This window comes from Macrobrachium rosenbergii, chromosome 14 (genome assembly GCF_040412425.1).
Source record: "Macrobrachium rosenbergii isolate ZJJX-2024 chromosome 14, ASM4041242v1, whole genome shotgun sequence".
Lineage (NCBI taxonomy): Eukaryota > Metazoa > Arthropoda > Malacostraca > Decapoda > Palaemonidae > Macrobrachium > Macrobrachium rosenbergii.
Window position 1 is genome coordinate 26,403,178 of NC_089754.1, and position 25,000 is coordinate 26,428,177.

The 25,000-nt window shown below is 36.2% G+C and overlaps 1 protein-coding gene across 1 annotated transcript in view; it reads left to right on the plus strand.

Moving 5' to 3' along the window:
• Positions 1-25,000, plus strand: part of LOC136845824 (peroxidase-like) — a 41,058-nt gene that overhangs the window by 7,218 nt on the left and 8,840 nt on the right. The window contains exons 2-11 of the mRNA XM_067116208.1: positions 373-605; positions 1,097-1,241; positions 3,587-3,822; positions 17,325-17,504; positions 18,657-18,842; positions 19,370-19,567; positions 19,808-19,935; positions 20,558-20,742; positions 22,201-22,444; positions 23,597-23,730. Of these exons, the coding sequence (XP_066972309.1) occupies positions 373-605; positions 1,097-1,241; positions 3,587-3,822; positions 17,325-17,504; positions 18,657-18,842; positions 19,370-19,567; positions 19,808-19,935; positions 20,558-20,742; positions 22,201-22,444; positions 23,597-23,730 (1,869 nt within the window). The remainder of the gene's footprint in view (positions 1-372; positions 606-1,096; positions 1,242-3,586; positions 3,823-17,324; positions 17,505-18,656; positions 18,843-19,369; positions 19,568-19,807; positions 19,936-20,557; positions 20,743-22,200; positions 22,445-23,596; positions 23,731-25,000) is intronic.

Consider the following 25,000-nt stretch of genomic DNA (forward strand, 5'->3'; position numbering starts at 1 on the left):
ATAGAAAAAAAATAGAGAACGCCACTGATGGTTCGTTGTTTTTAAGAGTAAACGAATAGATAATTATATAATGAAAGAAAATAGACTGAAGATTATAATTCACATTCATCATCTCGTGATGCGTAAAATAAAAAAGAAAAACTGAACAAAAAAGTCTGATGCATGAACATCCCAAGCAGGCGTCTTTCAAACAAATCCGTTATTCACTTCACCTCAGGAACAGATAAGAATTAAAACTTTTCGTGTGTGTTTTTACTTGATCAATGTCACCTCCGTCTCGAAATTAAATCTAATAAAAGATTCGGAGGAAGAGGAAAGATGTGCTTTCATGCACGGTGGGCTGTGTTTAATGTTCCTTTAATATCCTTTCAGCTGGATGACTGTGGTTCTGGATTACCGTGCGCTATGTAATGGCCAACTGGAAAACCTCCGCCCCCTTCGAGGCGTCTTCCATGGAAAGAACGGATCCAGGAGGTTTTCCTCTGGAAATCTTTCGCGAGCGGGGACTGGCAGCCTATTGCTGGCGACGGAGGAGAACGCCCAGAAAGCACTGCAGGAAGGATACCGAAAGACACAAGAGATCCTGCTGCAGGAGAGTTTGGAGGGCAAGTATCAAAGGAAGTCTACCAAGAGTTTCAGGCGCAAATCATCATAAAAATAAAATCCCACTTATGTGATGTTAATGTGACGAGCTTAAGTCAAATTTAGAAAAGAACGCTTTTATGAAGCAAATTCTCGATCATTAAGAAATTGTTCAATGAAACATTTTGATAGTTTCAGTAACCTGTTTTTAATGGATGATTGAACGCATCTCCTTCCATGCAAAATTCTGAAATCTGTAACATAAGCATTAAATGAATTTGGAGAAGTTTTGCATAAGAACAGCATCTAGACTTGTTTATTGGCGTCAGCTGTTCATTTACCTTTTCAAGTCTTTATATTACACCTAAAATTTCTTTTAATTTTACCTGAATTTCTACTAAAAATGTGTCAATTTTTATTACTGCTTCTCATGACACATTTATGCAATCGATCTTTACTTACTGTATGTTTTATTTGTCATTATATTTATTCTTTTCTGTTTCTAATTTGCAAGGTGACCGATTCAGAACAGGAATGGAGCACCTGGAGCAGAGCAGCAAATTCCTGTTCTCCTTCAGAAGAGCAGAACCTGAAGCCAAGAAGGCTTCATCTTGCATGGGACGCTCTATGCTGGAGGCAACAAAATACATCACGAGGACGTAAGTCATTTTCTGGACTTACCTGGTTGGTCACACATAACGAACCTCGGTGAGCTAACGCTTGCTTATATAGATGCGTACAACATACACACACACACACACATATATATGCATATACACACATATATATATGTGTGTGTGTGTGTGTGTATGTGTGTGTATGTGATCAAGTCAGTGAGGCTACAACGACTCTTAATACGAAGGTAGCAACTATTACTGTACATTGCCGCACTAGTGAGTAGCAATAGTTTGGAACCCTGTATGTGTCACAAAGAAGGAAAGAGCCAAATTGAGGATTGTGGACCGACTGGCAAAAGGAAGGGCCATAGATGGCGGATGAACCTTAAGCTTGTGGTCAATGATAACCATTCTTCAATTTTTGTTAGACACTGGCAATAAAAACTAGCATTCTCATACCTCTGAGGGCTGAGGGGTCACCCCAATAGTAGAGTGAATGGGGTCTGTAGTCACACCTACTGCATTCGCAGTCCAACCCATACTATCCCTCCAGTTTCATATTTTCTATAATCAGTTGTTCGCCGGCTGTTATTCTCAGCCAAAAACATAAACATGCAAATATGACTTGGTACTCTCGTTCTCCTACCTACCACATAACTGGGCCTCATAAATCCCCCAGAAAGTTAACTCTCTTGCCCCCGTTCATTGCTCGGAAGGTCAGAAGAGTTCAAATGCTACCCTGGGAATTACTTTTGTCAGAATGTATTCCAGAGTCGAGGGGATCAAGGGTTATGAGAAGACGTAAGAAACATCTATTAGTGACGAGAATGCAAACAGCTTATGAATAAGTAAAGTTAATCTTAAGAAGTTTCGGTTTTACTTGAACGGTTGTCATAATCATCATTAACATTGTTATTATTATTATTCTTCAGTTGAGCATCATCACTGTTTCCTTTAGTCTTTATTTACATATCCGTTTACCTAAAAACTCAGCTGACTTAGTGTTTCTGCCGTCTATCGTTTCCAAAATTTTCTGCGCTATTCTTGCGATTGTCCCAATCAAAGGCATGTTGTCGTCATTCATTTTTCGGCGTTAAAAAATTTTTGCTTTTATTTGTATCTACGAGTTATAAAACTTTTCATTACCCGTGACCCTCGAAATGCAGCCATTATTATTATTATTATTATTATTATTATTATTATTATTATTATTATTATTATTATTATTATTATTATTATTATTATTGCTAAGAAATTCACAATGTCGTGAAAAACTTTATCCTAAAATTCGACAATTATACAGATAAATAATACAAATTACTTATATATTTGTGTCTTTTTATTATAAATTATCATTATTATTTAAACATTAGGGAGTAAATCTTCCATGTCCATTTCGTCTTCGACGAAGGCAATAAGAAGTTACTGGAAATATTGCTACAGAATATATTAAAAAAAAAATACAGAACACGTCAGTTCAGCAAGTATAGGGTAATCAAGAAGAGGTGAAGCGTAATTCAAGAGATACCGTTATGTATCGGCAATAAGGGAAACTTTTTTTTTTTTTTCTTGTTTAAATCTCCCTTTACGGCATGCACTGGCTTGACTGTGACAGAGGCAAGGAACTGGAAAGCAAGAGGAGCTACGCGGAACTCTTTCTAACAATCCTGTGATTGAGTCCAAGCAGAAGTTACACAAAGAATTCTGTTATCCGCCAGTCATGAAATTACCGCGTAATGCTTAGCTTACTATTTACAAATGGAACCGTTTGCTTCCGTTTTCTGCTCTGTTAGTTCATGTTCGTGGATTAAATTGACCGTTTTGACGATTTATCGTAATTATTATTCTGTAAAATCGAACTAACATTAAAAGGATTTACCTGCTTTTGACTGATTCTCAAATGTACAAATTAGCAGCATAATTTTGCGATCACAGTGTATTTTTTATAATTATTTTTTTATATCTTCAAACCTAAATATTGCAAGATATTCTAACTATTTTCTTGTTTTTATAACTGCCATATAGATAACTAGATCTAAATTTTAAGTATGTCCATGTTGGAATATAAATGCAAATGGATTCTCTAGATGTGTACATACTCTTAGTTAAAATAGTGAGAAAAGTAGTTTGTTGGATTATGTACTGGTTCAGAGCAGACGGACTATCTGGTCATTGCAGGAAGAGGCTCAACAAATTCATGGCTACATCACACACACACGCGCGCACACACACACAAACACACATATACTATATACTGTATATATATACACTATCGCCACTACTGAAACAAGATATAGCTTTATTAATTTTTGTTCAATAATATGACCCACTTTCCCAGCCTTCATCCTCTTGTATTCAACGTAAACCCTCTTGACATCCACCCGTAGGTTCAACTTAACTGCACCGGATACCATCGAACTTCTGTCTATATTAAATTCTCTTGTGAATGAGCAGCTGTGCAAAGACCTGATGCCCAAAGGATGCAAAGCAGAGAGAGTCGTGCGATGCTCAGCAACGGAGCCCTATCGGTCTATTGATGGAACCTGCAATAATCTACAACACCCCAAGTGGGGATCCGCTAAGATTCCGTTTGTCCGGTATCTTCTGCCTGCTTACGAAGATGGTAAGTGTTTGATACTTCCCCCTCTTTGTTTGCTTGCTTAATTGGAATATAAGGCATGTACTTCTATATGAGATGGAAGCCTAGAATGGGATGGATAGATGAGAGAAAAGGCATTGGAAGGGAGGGGACTCAATGTACGAGAAGCGAAGAGTGTGAGCAAGATGGGTGTGAATAGTACAGGTTCTGTAACGTGTTCAACGGTTAAAGAGATCGCAGTCTCTACTAAGCCACCCGTTAGGCGAATGTCACAATTACGTATATAGGCCTATATACAGTATATATATATATATATATATATATATATATATATATATATATATATTTATATAAATATATATATTTATATAAATATCTATATATATATACATATATATATATATATATATATATATATATATATATATATATATATATATATATATACATTATATGTATATAGTATATATATATATATGTACATGTATATATATATAATATATATATATATATATATACACATATAATATATATATATATATATTACATTTATATAACATGTATACAGTATATATGTTTGTGTCTGTACACGAAATAGGTGCTAAGAATGAATTATTCTTTTATGTCATAAAGTAAGTTCACTGCCGAAAACTAGTAGCTGGACCTAACTATCGGGAACTCTGGATCAGCAACGGTGCTCTGAGGGAAAAATGGTCTTCTCTGGGAAATTATTCAGGCATTTACTCGCTCGTTGCCTATACATCATTTCCTCATCTTTATCTAAAGCTTCCCTATAGTAAGCCTGATATGTTCATCTGGAGGTTTTTTAAAGTGATCTTTACGAAAATTTACCGAAACTGTCACAAGTCAATCTTTTTAGTTTTCTGTAAAAGAAAACTATTGTGCCGGCTTTGTCTGTCCGTCAGCACTTTATTCTGTCCGCACTCAGATCTTAAAAACTACTCTGAGCCTGGAGGGCTGCAAATTGGTATGTTGATCATCCACCCTCCAATCTTCAAACATGCCAAATTGTAGCCCTCTGGCCTCAGTAGTTTTTATTTCATTTAAGGTTAAAGTTAGCCATGATCGTGCGTCTGGCAACAACACAGGCCACCACCGGGCCGTGGCGGACATTGTCATGGGCCGCGACTGAGAGTTTCATGGGCCGTGGCTGAGAGTTTCATACGGCATTATACGCTGTACAGACAGTTCGATCGCGCCGAAGTTTGCTTATTTTCGTTTGATGCTAATTTCTGCTGTATTTCCAATGAACTAATTTACTTTACTACAGAAGCAACATACTTTCCCTAAAATGCTGTTGTGTATTTCCATTTGATAAAGATACCCGAGATCCACACTCTGTAGCCCTCAGTAATTTCGCTGATAGATAGATAAAATATACAATTTAGGCCGAAAGCCAAGCGCTGGGACCTATGAGGCCATTCAGTGTTAAAAATAAAATTCAGAGTAAGAGGTTTAAAAGGTGTAACAGGAGGAAAACCTCCCAGTTGCACTATGAAACAATTGTTGGAAGAGGGTGGAAAGTAAGACTGAAGAAAGAATATGAACGGAGATACAGTAAAAAAAAATGAAAGGTTGTAGCTAGGAGCCGAAGGGACGCTGCAAAGAACCTTAAACGAGGTGCACAGTCGGCACTAACCCCCTACGAGGATATAATTTCGTTGTTCTTGCGCTCAGTGCGTAAATTGTATCATTTAGGCCTATACTTTCGCTGTGTGAATCATTCGTAATAATTGTCATTAAAACGAACTCCAACAATAATAAAGAACGAAATAATGTCTAGACCTACTAATAAATATCGCACGAAATAATGTCTAGACCTACTAATAAATATCGCCTTACTATGCCGTTTCCCATCCGCCTGACGCTAATGAACATGTACATACAAAGAGCCTACTCCGTAGAAACTGTTTCCCTGTAATTCCCTTCTGACCTTTCCCTTTGTCGGGAAGGCGACTGCGTCTGAGTGACCTCTTCAACCTTCCCTGGTTTGCGTGAAGGGGAGGGAACCATGAACCAGACATGGCAATGGTTTCCGTTAAACTTCTCCAGGCGGATCTTACACCACTAATATGACTGATGTCAGTTAGATTGACTCAGTATCAGGTGCGTCAGCCACAAAATCTTAACCACCAAACCGGACTATCGACACTATGGTCTGTTTGCGAATATTGGTCAACAGGATTTACAGTGAAGGGTGATCGTTAGAGCAAAGACTTCTAATTGCTTGCGTAATTTCTTTTATAAGTCAGAGGACTTGCCACAAAAACAACTATTGTTACGGATATAAAAAAATGTTCACCCAGAATGACGCAAGTGCATTAGTCTCTGTATTATCTTCTATTACAGTATCTTTGGTTCCTTCTTCTATGATTCCTTCACGGTCTGTTATATAATTCCCTGACAAATATCATCGCAGAATTTAGTTCAGACCAGAATCCGTTACTGCTACGGTTTCAACAATCGATATTGTTTTTAGTTTGAGAAACGTTATCACCACATGTATTACAAAAACATTTACCGCATAAGAATTTAAAACCGTAAAGATAAAATCATGTACGAAGAGTTTTATCCAGGACTAAGCTATCAATAATAGTTATAAGGATACATAAATCTAATAAAATCATAAATTCAATGATATAATGACATTAGAGGGACAACTTTCAGCCGGACGAATAAGTGGAAAAGAGGCACTTCAGTTGATTTTACGGTGCTTAAACTAATGGAAATATGCAAAGAAAAAAATTTATAATTCCATTTTTCATCTCTGATCATTATATTTCTATATGGAATCCGAAACTCGATTGTTATGGATAACGGGAGATAATTCGGTCGACATGCGCCAGTGTTTGCTTATGACTCCGTGTTTCATGAAGTGTACTGCTGCTTTATGAAAATTACTTATTCACTCCTGAGACAGGCATGCTGACAAAGAGAGAGAGAGAGAGAGAGAGAGAGAGAGAGAGAGAGAGAGAGAGAGAGAAGAAGAAGAAGAAGAAGAAGGGAAGGGGTGGGGGAGGGGCAAGATTTGATGACTGAATGATAGGTCTTCAAACAGCAAAGGCTGTCGACGAAATTCTAGTACAGTAACTCAGCATAAACAAGAATTATACGATAATCGGAACAAAGACTGTGTAATTGATTATTACTATTCATAATGCTATGCTACCTTAATTCCTTTGTACTAAGAGAGACCCACAGGCTGAAAATCAGAAACAGAAAAGACATTATATGAGAAAACATGTGAACAAATGATGGTTTTGTAAACCTCTCGGATATCATCTTCTGAAAAGAAAGTCCCATGTCGCTTACTGTCCCCAAAAAAGGAACTTGGGAACTTTTCATTATTTAAACTTCCTTCCAAATTCAACCCCAGTTCATCACTGCCATTTATGCAAACTTCTGTATTTCAAAATTCAAAGAAAAGCTACACTTAAAATAAACAAGTAATTCGAACCCCTGATGCAACTCATATTGAGATCATATACAGTATTAGCAGCTATTACTGAAATATCTATTTGACTTAGACATCGGAAATGCTTAGCGATCATTACATGAAGATGAATTGCCTTTAATTAGGGAGGAAACGTCATGCCAATTGACGAGTGACACGTTCGATTCCCATTTTTTTTTTCAATAACAGGAAAGAAGAAATTCCACACAGCAGGATGTTGCTAATCGGATGTGGTGTCCCCTTCCTTCAGTGCTCCTCACATTCTCGACTGTTTGTCCTGGAATTTACTTTATTCCCTCCTTTTCAAATAGACGCGAGTGACCTTTATACAGTTCAAGCATTTTTACTGTCGTTTGTCGATTCAATCTGCATTAGAATTGGAATATAAAATTTAGGCCAAAGGCCAAGCCCTGGGACCTATGAGGTCATTCAATGCTGAAAGGGAATTGAGAGTAAAGAAGGTTTTAAAGGTGCAACAGGAGGAAAACCTCGCAATTGCACTATGGGAACAACTGTTAGGAGAGGATGGAAAGTTAGATGGAAGAAAGATAATATGAGCGCAGGTACAGTAAAAGGAAAGAAAGGGGTTGCAGCTAGGGGCCGAAGGGACGCTTCAAAGAACCTTAAGTAATGCCATCAGTGCACAGCGTGACATGCATTGACGGCACTGCCACCCTACGGGAGAATCAATCTGTAATTTTCCCTGGCATAATGTTTCTGTTATAAAATTAAAGGTTGGTGCCTGCATATTTCTTCAAAGAGGCGAACCATCAAACTCATTATCACCATTAGGTGACGCAGGAGCAACGGTAACCACAGCTGTTCAAGATCAATTTACAGAGAATGAATACGAGAATTATTTACGTTATCCCCCTCAAGCGTCCTAGATTATGAAGCCATTTTCAAGTGGGGAATTGTAGTAAATTAAATCAAAAGATAACCGAAACATATTCAGGCTACTTTTTGAAGAATCTCTCTCTCTCTCTCTCTCTCTCTCTCTCTCTCTCTCTCTCTCTCTCTCTCTCTCTCTCTGACGTGAGCCTGTTTCTTACTCTTATTGTTGCATGGCAACTTGCTTGGAAATTCTGATTGACTGGATGATATCTAAATAACCGTTCGTGAAATTAGGTGTGATCTTTGACTTTGATGTCCAATATCCTAGCGTATTTATGATCATTTTGAAGAAACTAATAAAGCATGAAAAGGGACATTTTAAATGTTACACCCGTAGTTCACTCATAGGCCGCAGAGCCTAAAACATTGCCCGAAGCACTGATGCTAATATTTCAGGGCATCTAAAGATACTCCAATCATGTTCGTAAACTCGCTTGTTCCGCAAATGTCCCCTTCAGAAAACGGTCACACCAGTATGTCCCCAACAATTTTCCGCGGTTAAACGCCCAGTCCATTCATTTCCAACGTACCTGTTACCATGCCCGGGTTAATGTTTTGAGTGATTATAAGCAAGTTTGGTTTTTGGCGTGTCTTGAGTTCTGGGCTTTACACACATGTGCCTTGTGATATATATATATATATATATATATATATATATATATATATATATATATATATATATATATATATATATATATATATATATATATATATATATATATATATATATATACATACATATATATACATACACATATATATATATATATATATGTATGTGTGTGAGTGTGTGTGCGCGCGCGAGCGTAAGTACGTTAGGCTAGGGTATACATGGTTTTACAACAACTGTATGTTATAAAGTAAGATGGTAAACACTGTTATAAAGTAGAGCTGTAAACAGCAGATACCTCTGGAAAACTACCGATGGGATATTCGATTGTAACTGCTTCTGACCCAAGATGAGGTCTCTAATGACCTCTGAACCCAACAGTGGTCCTCTTGTTCCAGCCAATTATCAAAGGAAGCGTATCGTAAACAAATATTGCCTGCCCTTTACTTCTACAGCACTTACGGTCTTTGAACTCAATTAAGGATTTCATTTGTCACCAGTTCCTTGCCATGAGCCTCTTGAATTTTCGTTTATTGTTTATTGATCATCATTACATTTTAATTTTAATCCCACTGGTTACCGTTCGAGGACATTTAATAACATACTCGTTTCTTCGTCTGTATCAGTCTACCGGGACGCTTTTTATATCATCTGTAGTGATTACAGTTTTTAAAGCGCCATAACTTTTGAACTACACGAGATACACTTCATGATTGTTATGCGTACGTCATAAATGATGCCACGTGCAGAGGTCGGCCAAAGTCAAGGCCGCAGTTTGTTACTTTAACTTCTGTCATAAATACTTTTTTGATTAGTTTTTACGGGAAATTTTCTTTGAGATTCTATGCGGCCTTTTCCTTTATTTTCTTTTTTTTTTTTACTTTCATTTGCGCCAATGCAGACTTTTTTTATTACCATTCAAGTGTAGAAGTAAGAGTTACTCTCGTCTTTAGCTGATAGAACCTAAAGAGACAACCTAAAACATGATCGGCACAATATTATTATATTCTGTAAACAATTATCTTAACAACAAATATCATGTGAAATAAGTTTTACTCAGATGTGAATTACGAAAGGCATTAGGTCTGTGACATTTGTAATGCAACAAGGCATCGGCCATATCCTTTCTCTACAGCGATACTAGCATTTGCAGTGATTCAGGTGTTTTTACATTGACGGACAACAGGTGAAAGCACAATAAAGTCGGTCAGTTCGTATCACTGAATCCTCATTGTGACAACGGCACTGGCTTTTCTTGACTATCAAATACGACCTGAGCGAAAACAGTTACAAAGGGATGGCCGGTATATCCTCGTACTTTCCAGACATATAAACAACACTCGATAAAAGGGCAGATAAGGACCATACAAATCTGAGGGCACTGCTTCGAGGAGCAGCGCATCTTAAAATTGAAGCTCATATCTAATCTGTTATAAGAAGGCTAAGACACATCATCATTGTACTGACATAATGAAAACCGTATAATGAAAATCATCTAAGATACGTTGGTCTAGATCAGGGAAACCATCCAGATTTGCATTCTAAGCATCACGCAGGTTTAAAAGAGATTGAGAGTTAAGCTTTTAAAGGGAGAAGAAAAGGAGAGAAACTCAGTATGCGAAGGATAAAGTTATCTGTATATAAATAAAACAAGTGAGCGGGGAACTGGTAAATAAGGCAGTGGCCTCCCAAGAAAATGCCATTTGAGATAGGAAAGGTCAGGAAAAGACTAATCAGATAAGACGTTTGAAATGAGTCTATAAAGAGGAGAGATGCCACAAGCACTCTTTGGCTTTTAGGTCCTTACACAAGGTATTATACTATCCTTAAACCTTTAATATTTCGAAGTGATGGAGAGCAGAATAACGAGCAGATCTTCCTTAGAATAAGATAATCAGAGCTCATAGTTATTTAATAGACTTATTAAGACAGTTCCAAAGTTTGAAAAAATATTTATTTATAAAAATGGGAGGAAATTCATATAAGACAGTTCCAAATATATATATTATTACTATTATTATTGTTATAAAAATAATTCAAATATATATACATATATATATATATATATATATATATATATATATATATATATCTATATACAGTATATACATATATATATATACATATATATATATTACATATATTTGAAGTTAAAAATGTCTATGTAAACACTAATTACATGACAAAATCCGTACATTTCAAACAACAAGCTTCTCTGTTCCCGATCACTGGTGAATGTGGAAAATTGGCACGACAAGAGTATTCAAGGGACTGACCCCTGTCCACCCCAGGTCAGCTAGCTTCTATATACCACCAGCGTCGTATTGCCATGTCTGTATATGTCGTTTAATTGCTCTTGCCATGTACCAACATTCCGCAACCACATTTACCAGTAATCTGAAATGCATGTTATTCGAAATATATGGTTTTTGTCATGTAAACAGTGTAAAAGACATTTATATATTTATATATATATATATATATATATATTTATATATATATATATATATATATATATATTTATTTTATATATATATATATTTATATATCTTATACATTTATATAATATATTTATACATATACATAAATATCTATATGTGTGTGTGTGTACCTAAAATGTGCCAGAAAAAGTATAATATATAGCGCTCAGGTAGAATGAAAAATGAAGATCACAAGCAGAAGACACACCCTCGTAAATTGGTTTCTGCGGGATGACTCGCCAACACCAAAAGTAGATCGTCATCAAACCAAGAGGCCTGAAGTCTTCCCCAAAACCACTAACGACGCGTAATTCGGCGAAGAACCTGTCGCAGTAGACAGAGCGCCTGCCCTTGGACGTAGTATTTTCATCCCCTTGACTTCCGATCCTCAAGCTGATTCATAGTGAAAGGACTTTTTATCTCTCTCTCTCTCTTTCTCTCTCTCAGATGGTCACAGGAAAGCCCAGACCCTAATGATCACACTAAAATCTGGTCTGGAGCGCTTCCGATTGAGACAAACCCATATGGGATGAATTGTTCGTTGGTTTATCAGATTATCATGTCTCCCAGCATAACTTTATATATATATATATATATATATATATATATATATATATATATATATATATATATATATATATATATATATATATAATATATATACTTATAGATATATTCATTTTCAATTTTATATATGTTTTGTTACAGCTTCTTTTTGCTCTTTTTTTTTCTTTGATTTATTGCCTATGGAATCGGCGCTAAGAGAATTATTTTCTCCAATTGTATATTTCCCATTAAAACGGACGGTTAATTTTCTTCAGACGAGGAGCAAACGAAATTCTCGCTTTACACTTAAAGAATTTTCATGATACTGAATTAGTGACAATTTGTGTAATAATAAGAATTAGAAAACGTGTCTTTCCAACGAACACGTAATTATGTCCTCAATATTTCTATTTTACGTTTTAAAAGCGTCTTCAGGGTTGCGAGACGTGACCTTACAAATTATTTATCCCACGCTTGGCTAAAGGTGTAAAACTTCCTCTGCTACGAGTCCAGGTGTGGAGAAGCATTTGTTGCAACTAGGTTTTTTTACGCATGCGCGCATTTAAGCGTGTGCAAGTTTTAAATATTGTTTATAAAACCATGTCCATGGTTTTTACATGCACGTAAGACATATTCTAGCTTTATTTTAATAGAGGAAAGCCGTTTTATTTAACAAAACTATACGCACTGAATGTAAGACGCCCAAGGGGAAACTCTCCGTAAATTCAGAGCAAGAAGAAGAAGAATGACCAGGAAAGGGCGTCTTAAACACACGATGTTATTAGGTTCCGGATGTTACCTTTGCTCAAGATGAATATGAGTGGGATAAAAAAAAAAAAGCGTAAAAGGAAATGCACCATGATGTCTATGCAAGAAAGCTGACCGCAGAACTTCCCGTTGGGACGAAAGATTGAAAACGGAAAAGGAATAGTGATTTGAAAGTGATATCAACAAGGAAGAGATGTGAGACCCACTCTGAAAAACTCTTCCATCCTCCGTCCTCTTCCAAAGAAACGTGGAAATTAGTTAACAAGGAGGTGTAATGAGCGGCATTGCCATTACCGTGTGTGAACGCTAGACACGTAATTATCGTTAATTATTGGAACTTGATTATTAGGTGGTTGTTCCCCGACAGTGGAAGGTTGACTTCTTAAAAAGTAGGAGAACATCCAGTTTTTAGAGATCTGGAGGACTTACCTTTTTGTTTTCTTCCTTTTTTAAGCTTTCTCTGTCTCCAGACGATTCTTCCTGTTTCTCAATTAATCTGGACGAAAGCTTGAACGAAGGTGAAGGCGAAACCAGATTGAAACCAGATTTATGACAAGGGGCTGATGTGAATAAATCTCATTTAACTTCAGCAGATCTTCGCAGATACCCTTTTTTTGCCTTCTTCTTTAGCAACATCCATCTACAGAGAAAAGAATGTGAAACGATTAGTAAAAGAATATAGAAGTGATTCCTATTATATCTTAGAAACAAAGAGGCAAAGACTACATAAAAAAGCAAAGAGCGTGGTTTTTTAAATTCATTTTCTTAAAAAGAAAACCTTCCTTGCCTTCGCAGCACCATAAAGAACGTCATGTGGTTATTAAGTATGACATATTAAGTCATGATTAGACGCGCTGGCTTTAGCAAATGTGGATGTAATAATAGGTAAGTAATAGAGTAAATACCCTGAATGATTTCAGTAGTTTTGTGTGTTAACGCCCTATGTTTATCCGAATATCAATAAACAAATATAAGTTGTTACAAAATGAGACAAAGAATTTGCTTGTGCAAGCACACAGAGAGAGAGAGAGAGAGAGAGAGAGAGAGAGAGAGAGAGAGAGAGAGAGAGAGAGAGAGAGAGAGGGTGGTTTGGGCGGGGAGGGAGAGGAGAATATGCAAATGCTACGTTATAGTCTACAGTTTAATTAGTCACATAAAATTTTAACGTGCGTAAGAAATATTAACCTTCGTTCTTATAACTTCGCCAGACACGAGCTCCCATGAAATCTATTAATTTATAAAGCTTTGTAAAGGTTGATAGACAGTTTTCCAGTGTTCTCGAATAACTGTCATTGCTGATCTGTTTGTTCTTGTTTTTGTCTCTGTTCTTTTGAATTATGTGAGTTAGTGACGTGAGATACCTGGTTTTCTAGTGTCACAGACTCCCACTTGTGTGATCCATACCACTGAGTGATAGGTTAAAACGGATCATAATTACGAGATTTATGAAGCTTTATGATAAACTAAGCATCCTTATTGTCGTTTGATAACGATACATTAAATGTCAGTGGTTTTCAGGCATACGGAGTATTAATACAGGTAGAGATCTGATTACAACCGGGGATGAAAATCATCTGGAAATCTGTCAGTGCGAAACGCTTAGCTTCTTGAAATAATTCCGTTTCCGCAAAAAGATAATTATTGTATTTTTTCTCTTCACTTGGATTTTTTTAAAATTTAATATGTAAGATAAAGTATAAAATGGAAAAGAACGGGGAAAATATATTCTAAAGGATAATACAAGACTTCAGATTTACACCTATCAATTTTCCGTACTGAAATGTAAATTAGACTGGTATACGACAAACGTTTTACCCATTTATCAGCTTATTTATCAGCTATCAAAAGTACTGTCACCTACAAGGGAATAGCTTCAAACGATATTTATATACCGAATACGCTCTCTGTTTACAAGCCTTGTCTAGTTTTCCAGTAACAGCAAGCACTCTGCTTAAAAAATGTTATCTCTCATTAATTTATTTTTATTTAACATGTGCTCTTGCATATAAAATCATCAACCAATATGTAAGTGACGGTATATGTAAGGTTACATGAAAAATTTATACATTCGTATTTAATTGCTTTTATCAATTTGGATCTAACAATTACCTACCATACGTTTCGAAAAAACACTAACGCTTTCTTACTATTCCAAAATGAATTAGAATGTATACCATTCCTCGTGTGATTTCAAAGCAGTTTCAGGGTCATAACATGATAAAGATATTGCTCATTGGAATATTTCATGCTGATTCGACCGTTATCTCTTCAATGATACCGCAACGTTTTCGTTGTTTTCAATTTCACTAATCCTTTCATTTCGATAACCTTAATTCAGTCACTTTTTCTGTGACAGTTGACCATAAACGCTGCCTATCTAGTTACTAAAGAATGGTTTTAAAAACTTGCCAGAACACTTGTATGCTTTAACATTCTTCCCATTTCTCTGTTCTATAAACAAGGTCCTTCATTATTACGGAAAACTTGCTGAATAAACAAAATTATGTTCAGTGAAGAAATGAGAGATTTAAAAAAAGTAAACCGCTACAAGTTAAAGCGTCACCGAGGGTAATTCCCAACGTAAAATTAATCACCTACGACACATGCGTTTCATGCCCCGCCCCCTTATCGGAAATGGATCCTCAATTAAACTGTTAAGTAACACTAGTTTCGGAAATCACGTCTTTTGAATGAATTAGTTTTTTTTTCGTGTAAAATATGAGTGTTAAAACTGGGCGGAGTTGACATTAAACTCTAACCATTTAATTTTTTATTTCTAATCTGACGAAGTCTGACTAAAATCAAGTTCTGCTCTTTGCCTTTGAAACCTGAAGAAAATACTGTATTAATTCTTTACTCAAATCATAAATATTTCGTAGGATAAATGATGTGGTTTTAAACTCAACAACGGATGTCTAGACCGGAAACTAATTTTTGGAGGTTCCGGGTAATTAATCTGAAACTCCTCAGAAGTGTTAGCTAATAGGTAAGGAGGAGCCTATTGTGGAGTCTCTCGAAATTAATCACCACGGAGGAAGAATCAAAGAATACCTCTTAGAGAGAGAGAGAGAGAGAGAGAGAGAGAGAGAGAGAGAGAGAGAGAGAGAGAGAGAGAGAGAGAGGGCGGCTGTGCTAGGGAATTCAAATGAAAATGTAGGTTGCAAAGAAAGAGATGCCACTGGTTTGGTGTAAAAGAGGACAAGATAAGGGTTCGTATCTCATGATTGCTTGATATCTTTATGAATGGAGTGTTTGAAAAGTTAAAGGCAGAAAAGATATAGGTAAAATGATTCAGTATTCGAAAAAGTTTTGCATAAAGTGTGATGTGGCTAATGTTTCCGGATGACATTGTATTTACTGGAGTTAACGAAGAGGAACTGAAGTGTCTGATCGAAAAGTCTGAAAGTATTTGCAAGAGGAGAAAATGAAAAGCAGCTGTTGGGAAGAGCAAGGTTGCGGTGGTACATCTAAACCTGGAGATTGAGGCAGTGAATTTTACTATGGATGTGGAAAATAAAACTGGTTGGTTTGAATTGATATTTATAACGTAAACGGCATGGAAGTCAGAAGTATGAGGGCCGAATCTTAGAAAAACGAAGACAAGAAGATAGCATGGACTACACGAAAAAAAAAACAAGTACGAAATGCGCCAAAGTCTCTTCGGCGCAATCCAGTTTTCTGTACATCCCATGATCAAGGCCACTGAAAATAGATCTGTCTTTCGGTGGTCTCGGTATAATGCTGTAAGAGCCGCGACCCATGAAACTTTAACCACGGTCCAGTGGTGGCCTGGCCTACGTCGTTGCCAGGCGCACGATTATGGGTAACTTTAACCTTAAAGTAAAAACTGCTGAGGCTAGAGGGCTGCAATTTGGTATGTTTGATGGTTGGAAGGTGGATGACCAACATACCAATTTTCAGCCCTCTAGCCTCAGTAGTTTTTAAGATCTGAGGGCAGACAGAAAAAGTGCGAACAGGAAAAAAAAAGTGCGGACGGACAGACAAAGCCGGCACAATAGTTTTCTTTCCGGAAAACTAAAATTGGAGAGAAGTGGTATTTCTATTACAAAAGAAAGTTGGAATATATGCAGAGACTTTGTTGAACCGCCCCTTACTCTCTGGAAGCAAAGTCTACATGCTATGTGTGAATAAAAAAAAGTGTGAAGTCCTTGAGATAAACTTTTTCATGTAAAGTATGTGGACTAACAGGAACTGGAATGGTGAAAAGGAAAGTTATGCAGTGGCAAAGAGCTCACTGTAAATGAAAAGTTGGATCCAAATATTTCGCAATACTTTGGTCTGGTTGAGATAATGGAACATGTTTGGTAGGTCAGAAGGAATGTATAATTGATACGTGTTTAGTGGAAGGAGAAAAGGTCAGAAATAGCCAGAAATCGTTGGACGAATGATATGAAAGTACTGGGGTTAAAGGACATTAATACCCATGGTACGTGGTGACATCGGTATGCTGCGGACAAGCCCCCGGTGAAGTAAAATCAAGAACTAATACTGTAGAAGTTAGCTGCAGAGGTATTTCATCATTATTCACCAGTTTAATGATAATTCTTTGACCATGCAACACAATCATTTCAGAACATCCAAACATTTATCTTTAATGTTTCTGTGTATAATCTACTGTCTCATAGCGAATCACACCATTATGGAAACTCTGAATTTCAAATATAATTCTGTCCCATCCTCACCAACCCATCACAAATGCCTTGATAATACTGCAAACACCGACTTTTTGCAGGTGTGGACTCCATGCGCGGCCACAACAGAAGAGGTATCGCCAAGTTGCCCTCACCCAGGCGGGTTAGCAGGGAGGTGAAGAGTGCTGGTCGCCGGCCGCTTTTACCTCATGTGAGTCTCATGGTAATGCAGTGGGGTCAGTTCATAGATCATGAAGTCGTCCACACTCCAGAGGCTGCAAGTACGTGTATCGTTTTGGTCTGTTTCTAATGCACTTCAACTTTGCCCTTTTTATTCCGTCTGATTTTTATTTCTATGTAGGCATATCCACCTTTCAGCCTCCGTTTTAGCTCCACGATACCTGAGATATTTTTTTTTATTTCTATTCTATCATCTCGTTATATGTCTGCTGCAATTTTTTCGTTATTTTTTCCTGCGAGCCAAGAGATTTTTTAAAATTTTCTTATATCACTCAAGCATTTTCCTTTCTTCCTCATTCTTTCTCTATTGACAAATGACACCTTAGAATTATTTACTGCATAATTGTTTTCATCACTGTACCATTTTGTCAGTTTCAGTTCCTTAATCATTTTTATTTTTACTTCCATTGTCATACAGATGTCTTATACGTGTCCCACATAGAAAGATGATGTTGACAGTGATAATTAAATTAGTATCTGATGAATGACTGGTAATTATGTACACACACACCCACACGCAACCACACACTAACACATACATATCCTTACTGCAGACATAACATGCAAATAATGCAACTGCTATTCATGAGTGCCTTTTTTTTTTTTTAAACGACACCCATTTCTTCTTACTTCCCCCTTCTACGAATTTCCGTCGGAGAATAAACTTTATTTCATCTGTCTGTTTCCTCCCAACAACTACCTTATATGGATGTTTAGAGCTTCTCTTGGTTCAGTAGTAAATATGGCAGATGCCATAGTCTTCTTCTTCTTCTTCTCAGCTTAGTTCCGTTTCTATACCGGGTTACTATGGCAGATGCCATAGTGACCATGCAGAATTATACCCTCCATGATTTTATATTTTTGTTTGCCTTTGGTACTTTATCTTTTCGTGTGCCTTATCACGTGTGTGTATCTATAGCAATTCAAGAAAATTCTGAAGCGAGAGAGAGAGAGAGAGAGAGAGAGAGAGAGAGAGAGAGAGAGAGAGAGAGAGAGAATTAAAATCCTATTCTGAATAATTACATTCCTTGTATCAGTTCTTCTTATAAGAATTTCAAATACTTTTCATCAGTAATGCAATTAGGATATTTATAGGATTCACTAGTGGTCAGTCATAACCTTAGTCTTATTTTTCTAGTAGACAGTAATCTTCTACCTTCTTATTTTTTTTACTTGCTCTCCTACACTCGTAGGAGAGAACGCCAAAGGAGAAACGATGCCCTTACACTGCTGCTTAGACGGAGAACCTGACCCAGACGTCTGGGAGTCTCCTGAATGCCAGCCGATTGATGTTTCCAGTGACCCTGTCTTCTCCAGCTACAACAGGACGTGCATGAGATTCGTTCGATCTCTCATAGCAAGCAAAGGATGCACTTTTGGTAAGAATTTCTCGCTCTTACCCACTCATCATCACTGGTGACAAGTCTATTATAATACACAATAAAAGGGTGAAAGTGACGAGGAGATTTTTACGAAAACATTCAGACTATTTCGTTAGATTCTGCAGTTTCTCTTCAGTATCCACAATCAGTAGTTTATCAGTGCGAACATAATCATCCCACACCGTTCAAGATCGGTTTTATTACCCCCACAATATTACCCCCACAACTTTGTACCTACGCTAAATTTGAGGTAATGTCAATTGTTTCTCACATGACGTCATACATTATAGTACTGTATAAAACACTCAGAAGACATGAGCCTAATCTTATTATCAAAAACGCATACTCAAACAGATGCATTAACTCATGTTCACGCCCTTATTTCATTCATATGCGTAGCCTACTATGTTGTAATATGGATGTCTTATTATTAACTTGTTTATGTATTGCATAATAATACGAATTTTGGGTCTTGCCTCTCTCTTATATTATGAGATTTCCTTTTCCTACTTATTTTGGCTCAGGCCCTCGCGAGCAGCTCAACCAAATCACTGCCTACCTTGATGCTTCAGCAGTGTACGGATCCACTCCAGATGTAGCTCGAATACTACGATCCTTCAAAGGAGGTCACCTAAACAAAGTTCATGACAACTTGCCCGTTAGTGGTCACCTGCTTCCTGAAGTGAAATGTCCACACTCAAGTGGATTCTGTTTTAAGGCTGGTCAGTTGATTATTCAGTTCTTGTTGATTATGGTAACATTCTTTAAATATTTGGCTCTACTGTTTGTTCTGTGTAAGTTTCTGTTAAAGTTTGTAAAGTTGGGCAGTAACCAAGCGAAACATCAGCCACATTAGAGTCAAATATATTCATGAAGGTTTACTGTTGTCGCATGAGCAAATAAAAGTTGAAAAATTATAACCATTTTGGAGAACTACCGACAAATCTTGGTTTTTGCAACAGGTGACGAGCGAGTAAACGAGCAACCTGGTCTGGCTTCAATGCACACGCTTTGGCTACGAGTTCACGAAGGAATTGTAAAGCAATTTTCCTATCATAATCCTCACTGGAGCGATGAGACCCTCTATCAGGTAAGACTGGTCAGGCTAATAGATGCCTTTTAAAAATTTCCGGTTCAAGGTTTGCATTGCTCCCGTTCTTTTTCCTTCGAGTGGACTTTTGTTATAATAAATTACACGATAAAAATTTTTTTATGTAGAATTCATAGCTTGAATTACGAAAGCTCTCTCTCTCTCTCTCTCTCTCTCTCTCTCTCTCTCTCTCTCTCTCTCTCTCTCTCTCTCTGTTCAGGGGGGAAAAGGTTACCTTTTTTGTCACAACATAAATTCTCTTCAGTTATATGTGAATAATTTGTTGTTCACACAATGTGTGCTTGACATCACAGTTTTAAATCTCAAAAAATACAAATGGATGTTCGAGTCGTTACAGGTGCCCTCAAGCACATGATTAACATAGTAAGTCGTGTGTGTGTGTGTGTGAAAATCTTTTACAGGACTGATAGTAAGTAATACGTAAACAATAACAACGGATTGCATTCGGTTTTCACAGACACCATCAATCAATCAGTCAATTTGCCATCTAGCTAATAAAATATTCAGGCAATTAATGGATCACTTTAACACCCCCCCTCCCCTCTCAACTTTTAAAACTAATATTCTAGTATACTGAAATGGCTTACTCCATCTTTTCCAGGAATCCAGAAGAGTTGTATCTGCCCTCATCCAACAAATCACCTACAAAGAGTTCCTACCAGTGGTGCTTGGAGACTCGATTATGTGGGAATACGATCTTTATCCTTCATCTTACGGCTACAAAGACAATTATGACCCTAACATCGATGCTTCCATCGCTAATGTCTTCGCCACAGCTGCGTACAGGTAACAACTGATGATATTATTATACAAAGTTTCCACATCGAAACATATTTCGTATACTATGACATTCAACTCCATTTTGCCAATCCCTCCCGTTTCCTGAATATCAAGGCCCTACCTTTCTAGTCTTCTTATCCTCTCCCCTCTAAACACTTCTGATTTAAAAATATTTATCACCTACTCATTCTATCCATATAAATAACGCTGTCCAAAAACATTCTCTTTCACTCTCCTTCTTTTACATTCCTAACATATGCGTTCATTACTGTATAACAGCTTGTTCTCAACCACATTTAGTCTTACCCTTATAGTCATTGAAGTGGACACATTTGTACACTTTTACCCATCCCTGAATCTTCCTGGTAATAATGCACGCTACTCTTTTCAACTACCTCAGACACAATCACTTTTGCCATTTCATCTTTTCATCATTAAATCCTGAACATGCGGTTTTTTTCTGATAAACACAAACTATCACACATTTCACATCTACATCTCCACATCATTCTAGCTCGGACCAACAGTCCCCATCGTCAAGTATCCATAGAATGACCGCCAGATGCCATCCAGTTTTAATGAGGTCCTGTTAGTAACTATATATATATATATATATATATATATATATATATATATATATATATATATATATATATATATATATATATAAATTTTATAAACTTCTGTTCATATATATATATATACACACACAATTATATATATATATATATATATAAACTATATATATATATATATATATATATATATATATATATATATATATATATATATATATATATATATATATATATATAGGTGTGTACTTCCCAGTGAAAATAAAGGAGAAGCCACAAAGGAAGAGAAAAATGCAAATCTTAATTTTTTCCCAAGAGTTTCGCTCTCTATCAGGCCTCTTCCAGGGAACCTTATTCACTAATCTGTTTAAATTGATTAGTTAATAAAATTCCCCGGAAGAGGCCTGACAGAGAGTGAAACTTTTGGGAAAAATTAAGATTTGTAATGCTTCTCTTCCTCCGTGGTTTCTCCTTTATTTTCATTGGGGAGTACATCGATATATATATACAGATATATATATATATATATATATATATATATATATATATATATATATATATATATATATATATATATATATGTGTGTGTGTGTGTGTGTGTGTGTGTGTGTGTGTGTGTGTCTGTGTGTGTGTGGGGGGGCGGGAATGGCAAATGATTTGTTAAATAAAATTTTTAAATCCTAATATAATGTGGTTATGGGGATGGGCTTCCTTTTAAAAAAATTAGGAATTTGCCTCATAAATAAAGGAAACCTGCAACACCCTAGAGCTAAGGATGAGTTCATTCACACAAGTAAGTCCGAAGTTCATATTATGAATGAACTGATATCAGTGTTCCGTATCAAACCCTAAACGTCACTAAAAGAAAAAAAAACTCCTATTTACACAGGTTTGGCCATACCCTAGTTAACGATTTCTTGAAGAGTTCAGGGCTGAACATACCGCTCTTGGGTAGTTTTATGAGGCCTTACATCCTCCATCAAAAGCGGACACGACCATCAGCTCTTCTGGAAGGACTGGCCAACGAACCATCTCAGGCAGCTGATACTTATCTGGTACATACCCTCACAGACAAGCTCTTTGCTGGGCTGGAGGAACCTGTTGGGCTCGATCTTATGGCACTAAACATCCAGGTAGGGGGGAAACAAATTTATACATTTTTCGTTCTGGTGGTGTGAATTGTTCTGTGGTCGTTGTCACTTTAATCATATCATTTACATAATGTTTTCACTGACTGATTAGATAGGCAAAAACGCCATCATTCACTTCGTGTGTAATTAAATTATATACAGAATTAGGTGTTATAGAATTGGTTAATGTTGTATTCAACAAATGCTCAAATCGAGTTTAATTAATGGGTGTTTCTTTTGCCCAAACCATTTAATCACTGAGTAGTTTTAGTTAGTCTTTCATAAGTGTATTGCCATTTATTCCTTATGTGCCTGAAGCCATCCCATAATTTGGATGAAGATTAACCAATAATTAATTGCAAATTATGGACAGATTTATCTGAACCCAGCATTTTAGAACATTTCTGGTTCTCTTCTTAAATTATAAAATGTTTCCATCGAATTTATCTATTGATTTTAAATTCTGATGTCTAGTTTTCTGCTTCTGAGAAATATTGTTTTAGTTTTCTTCCTATTTATATTTTTTTTGTGACAATCTTTTTCAATGCATAAGCACATAACAATAGATGATACTCCTGGTAATTCAAATTTGAGTTTTATAAAAGAAAGCTTCTGTAAAAATATGATTATCAGCCAGGGAATGAATAGACCAGGCCCATTTATTCCAAAAGAAATATTTAAAATTTATACATTTTTAGGAAGTTATTTCATTTGAGCCTAACAACACAGGTGTGAGCTCACCTGCATAGGAAAACAAGATTTAAAAAAAAAAAATCGCTAACCTCAGCCGCTAATAAATTATCACTACTCCTTTACCTTGCATGTCAGGTATGAATATTTTTCCCAGCCTCCTGTACGTTAGTTTGTACTGTCACTCAAGTGTGTGTGTGTGTGTGTATATATATATATATATATATATATATATATATATATATATATATATATATATATATATATATATATATATATATATATATATATATATATATATATATATATATATATACAGTATATATATTGTAAACTTATGCCACCATATATGTTTTCTTGAAGATGTAAAAAAAAAAAAAAACTAAAGACGAGACCGGTCAGAGAGAAAAAGAGAGAGAGAATGTATGTATACATGTATGTTACTCCGAGTTTCCTTTTATGCAGAGGGGCCGTGATCACGGCCTTCCCCCTTACAACGCTTGGAGAGCCGCCTGCGGTCTCGTACCATTTCTCAACTTTGATGACCTGGCTTCAGAAATGGGTAGTTCTGTAGCAGAGGCTTTTCGTAAGGCTTATGGGTAAGTTATCCAGTCATGGAACAGGATCATTTTCAGGGAAATATGTACTGCCAATTGTATACCGTACTTTCGGTGTATTATTTTACTGGGATCTTTATCTTTGCAATTTATGAACATGTTAAGTCTATCATATTTTTGCCGAATATAAACGAAGAGAGAAAATATACTTTAACTTATGCCTTCCACTATATATTGCTGTCGACTTAGTGATTTTTGTCTTTCATCATTAACTCTTGGGTATATCCAAGTAATACACTAAAAGTTAACGCGATTTTTATGCCTCCATAAGGCAGTAAAGATTCTTGTGTATCAAAGTATTTATATATCATGTCATATCGCTGAATGGTGTGAGAAATTTTTTCAAGAAGTATGTACGCATGGAAATCATTATTAATCATAATCATTCGACTATAATAAAAAGAAAAAATTCGCGCACCTGACTCAGTGCTGCACGTCGGAACAAATTTTATCAACTTCAGGAAATCTAATGGAAATATGTATCTATTTTTGTTCATTAAACCTCCTAGTGAAATGTAATAAAAATTCACCTTTTTAATTTCTTACCTTCAGTGTGATACTGTTTAAAATTTTAAATATCACTGGTCTCTCTCACTTCGTAGCACAATTGTACTCATCCACTACGAGAGCAATATTTGTCATAGTTACCCAAAGAAAAATTGGTTTTCTTCAAATGCTACTCAACAGAAAATGTAAATTTTGTATTGGTGACTAAATAAGCTGACAAATCCCCCATCGACATACCTGCCCGTGACATTACATCGCATGGAAAAGTTAACGTTGAAACAGTTGGATGCAATGGAACTAACGTATATTTCATAAGCTGATAAATGTCGTATGGCTATGATCAAACGATAACTAAAGGGCTTGGTGCCACAGTCCTAATAAATCTTTGGTTTTTATTCAACCCTTTTCAATACTGGAGAATACCACCTTCATTTGTTCATCAAGTAGTCTCTTGTATCTCCTGAATAATTCGTAAATTATTACATTTCAAGAGGATTTACGTACCTGAACGATGTCCTTCGACTGGCATTAATTCCAAAGTTACTAATTTATCGCAAATGAGGGAAAGAGAAAGACAGACACAGTACATTCTGGGTTATTTCGCATTAATTCAAATGAAGAGCTAAAATGATCGACGAGAATTTTACCTGGTAGACGTATACCTGATCCATAAGAAAGTCAAAAGGAGACGTTTAATAAATGTTTGTGAAATGAAAATATAAACGTGAAAAAAGGTTTGATCTCT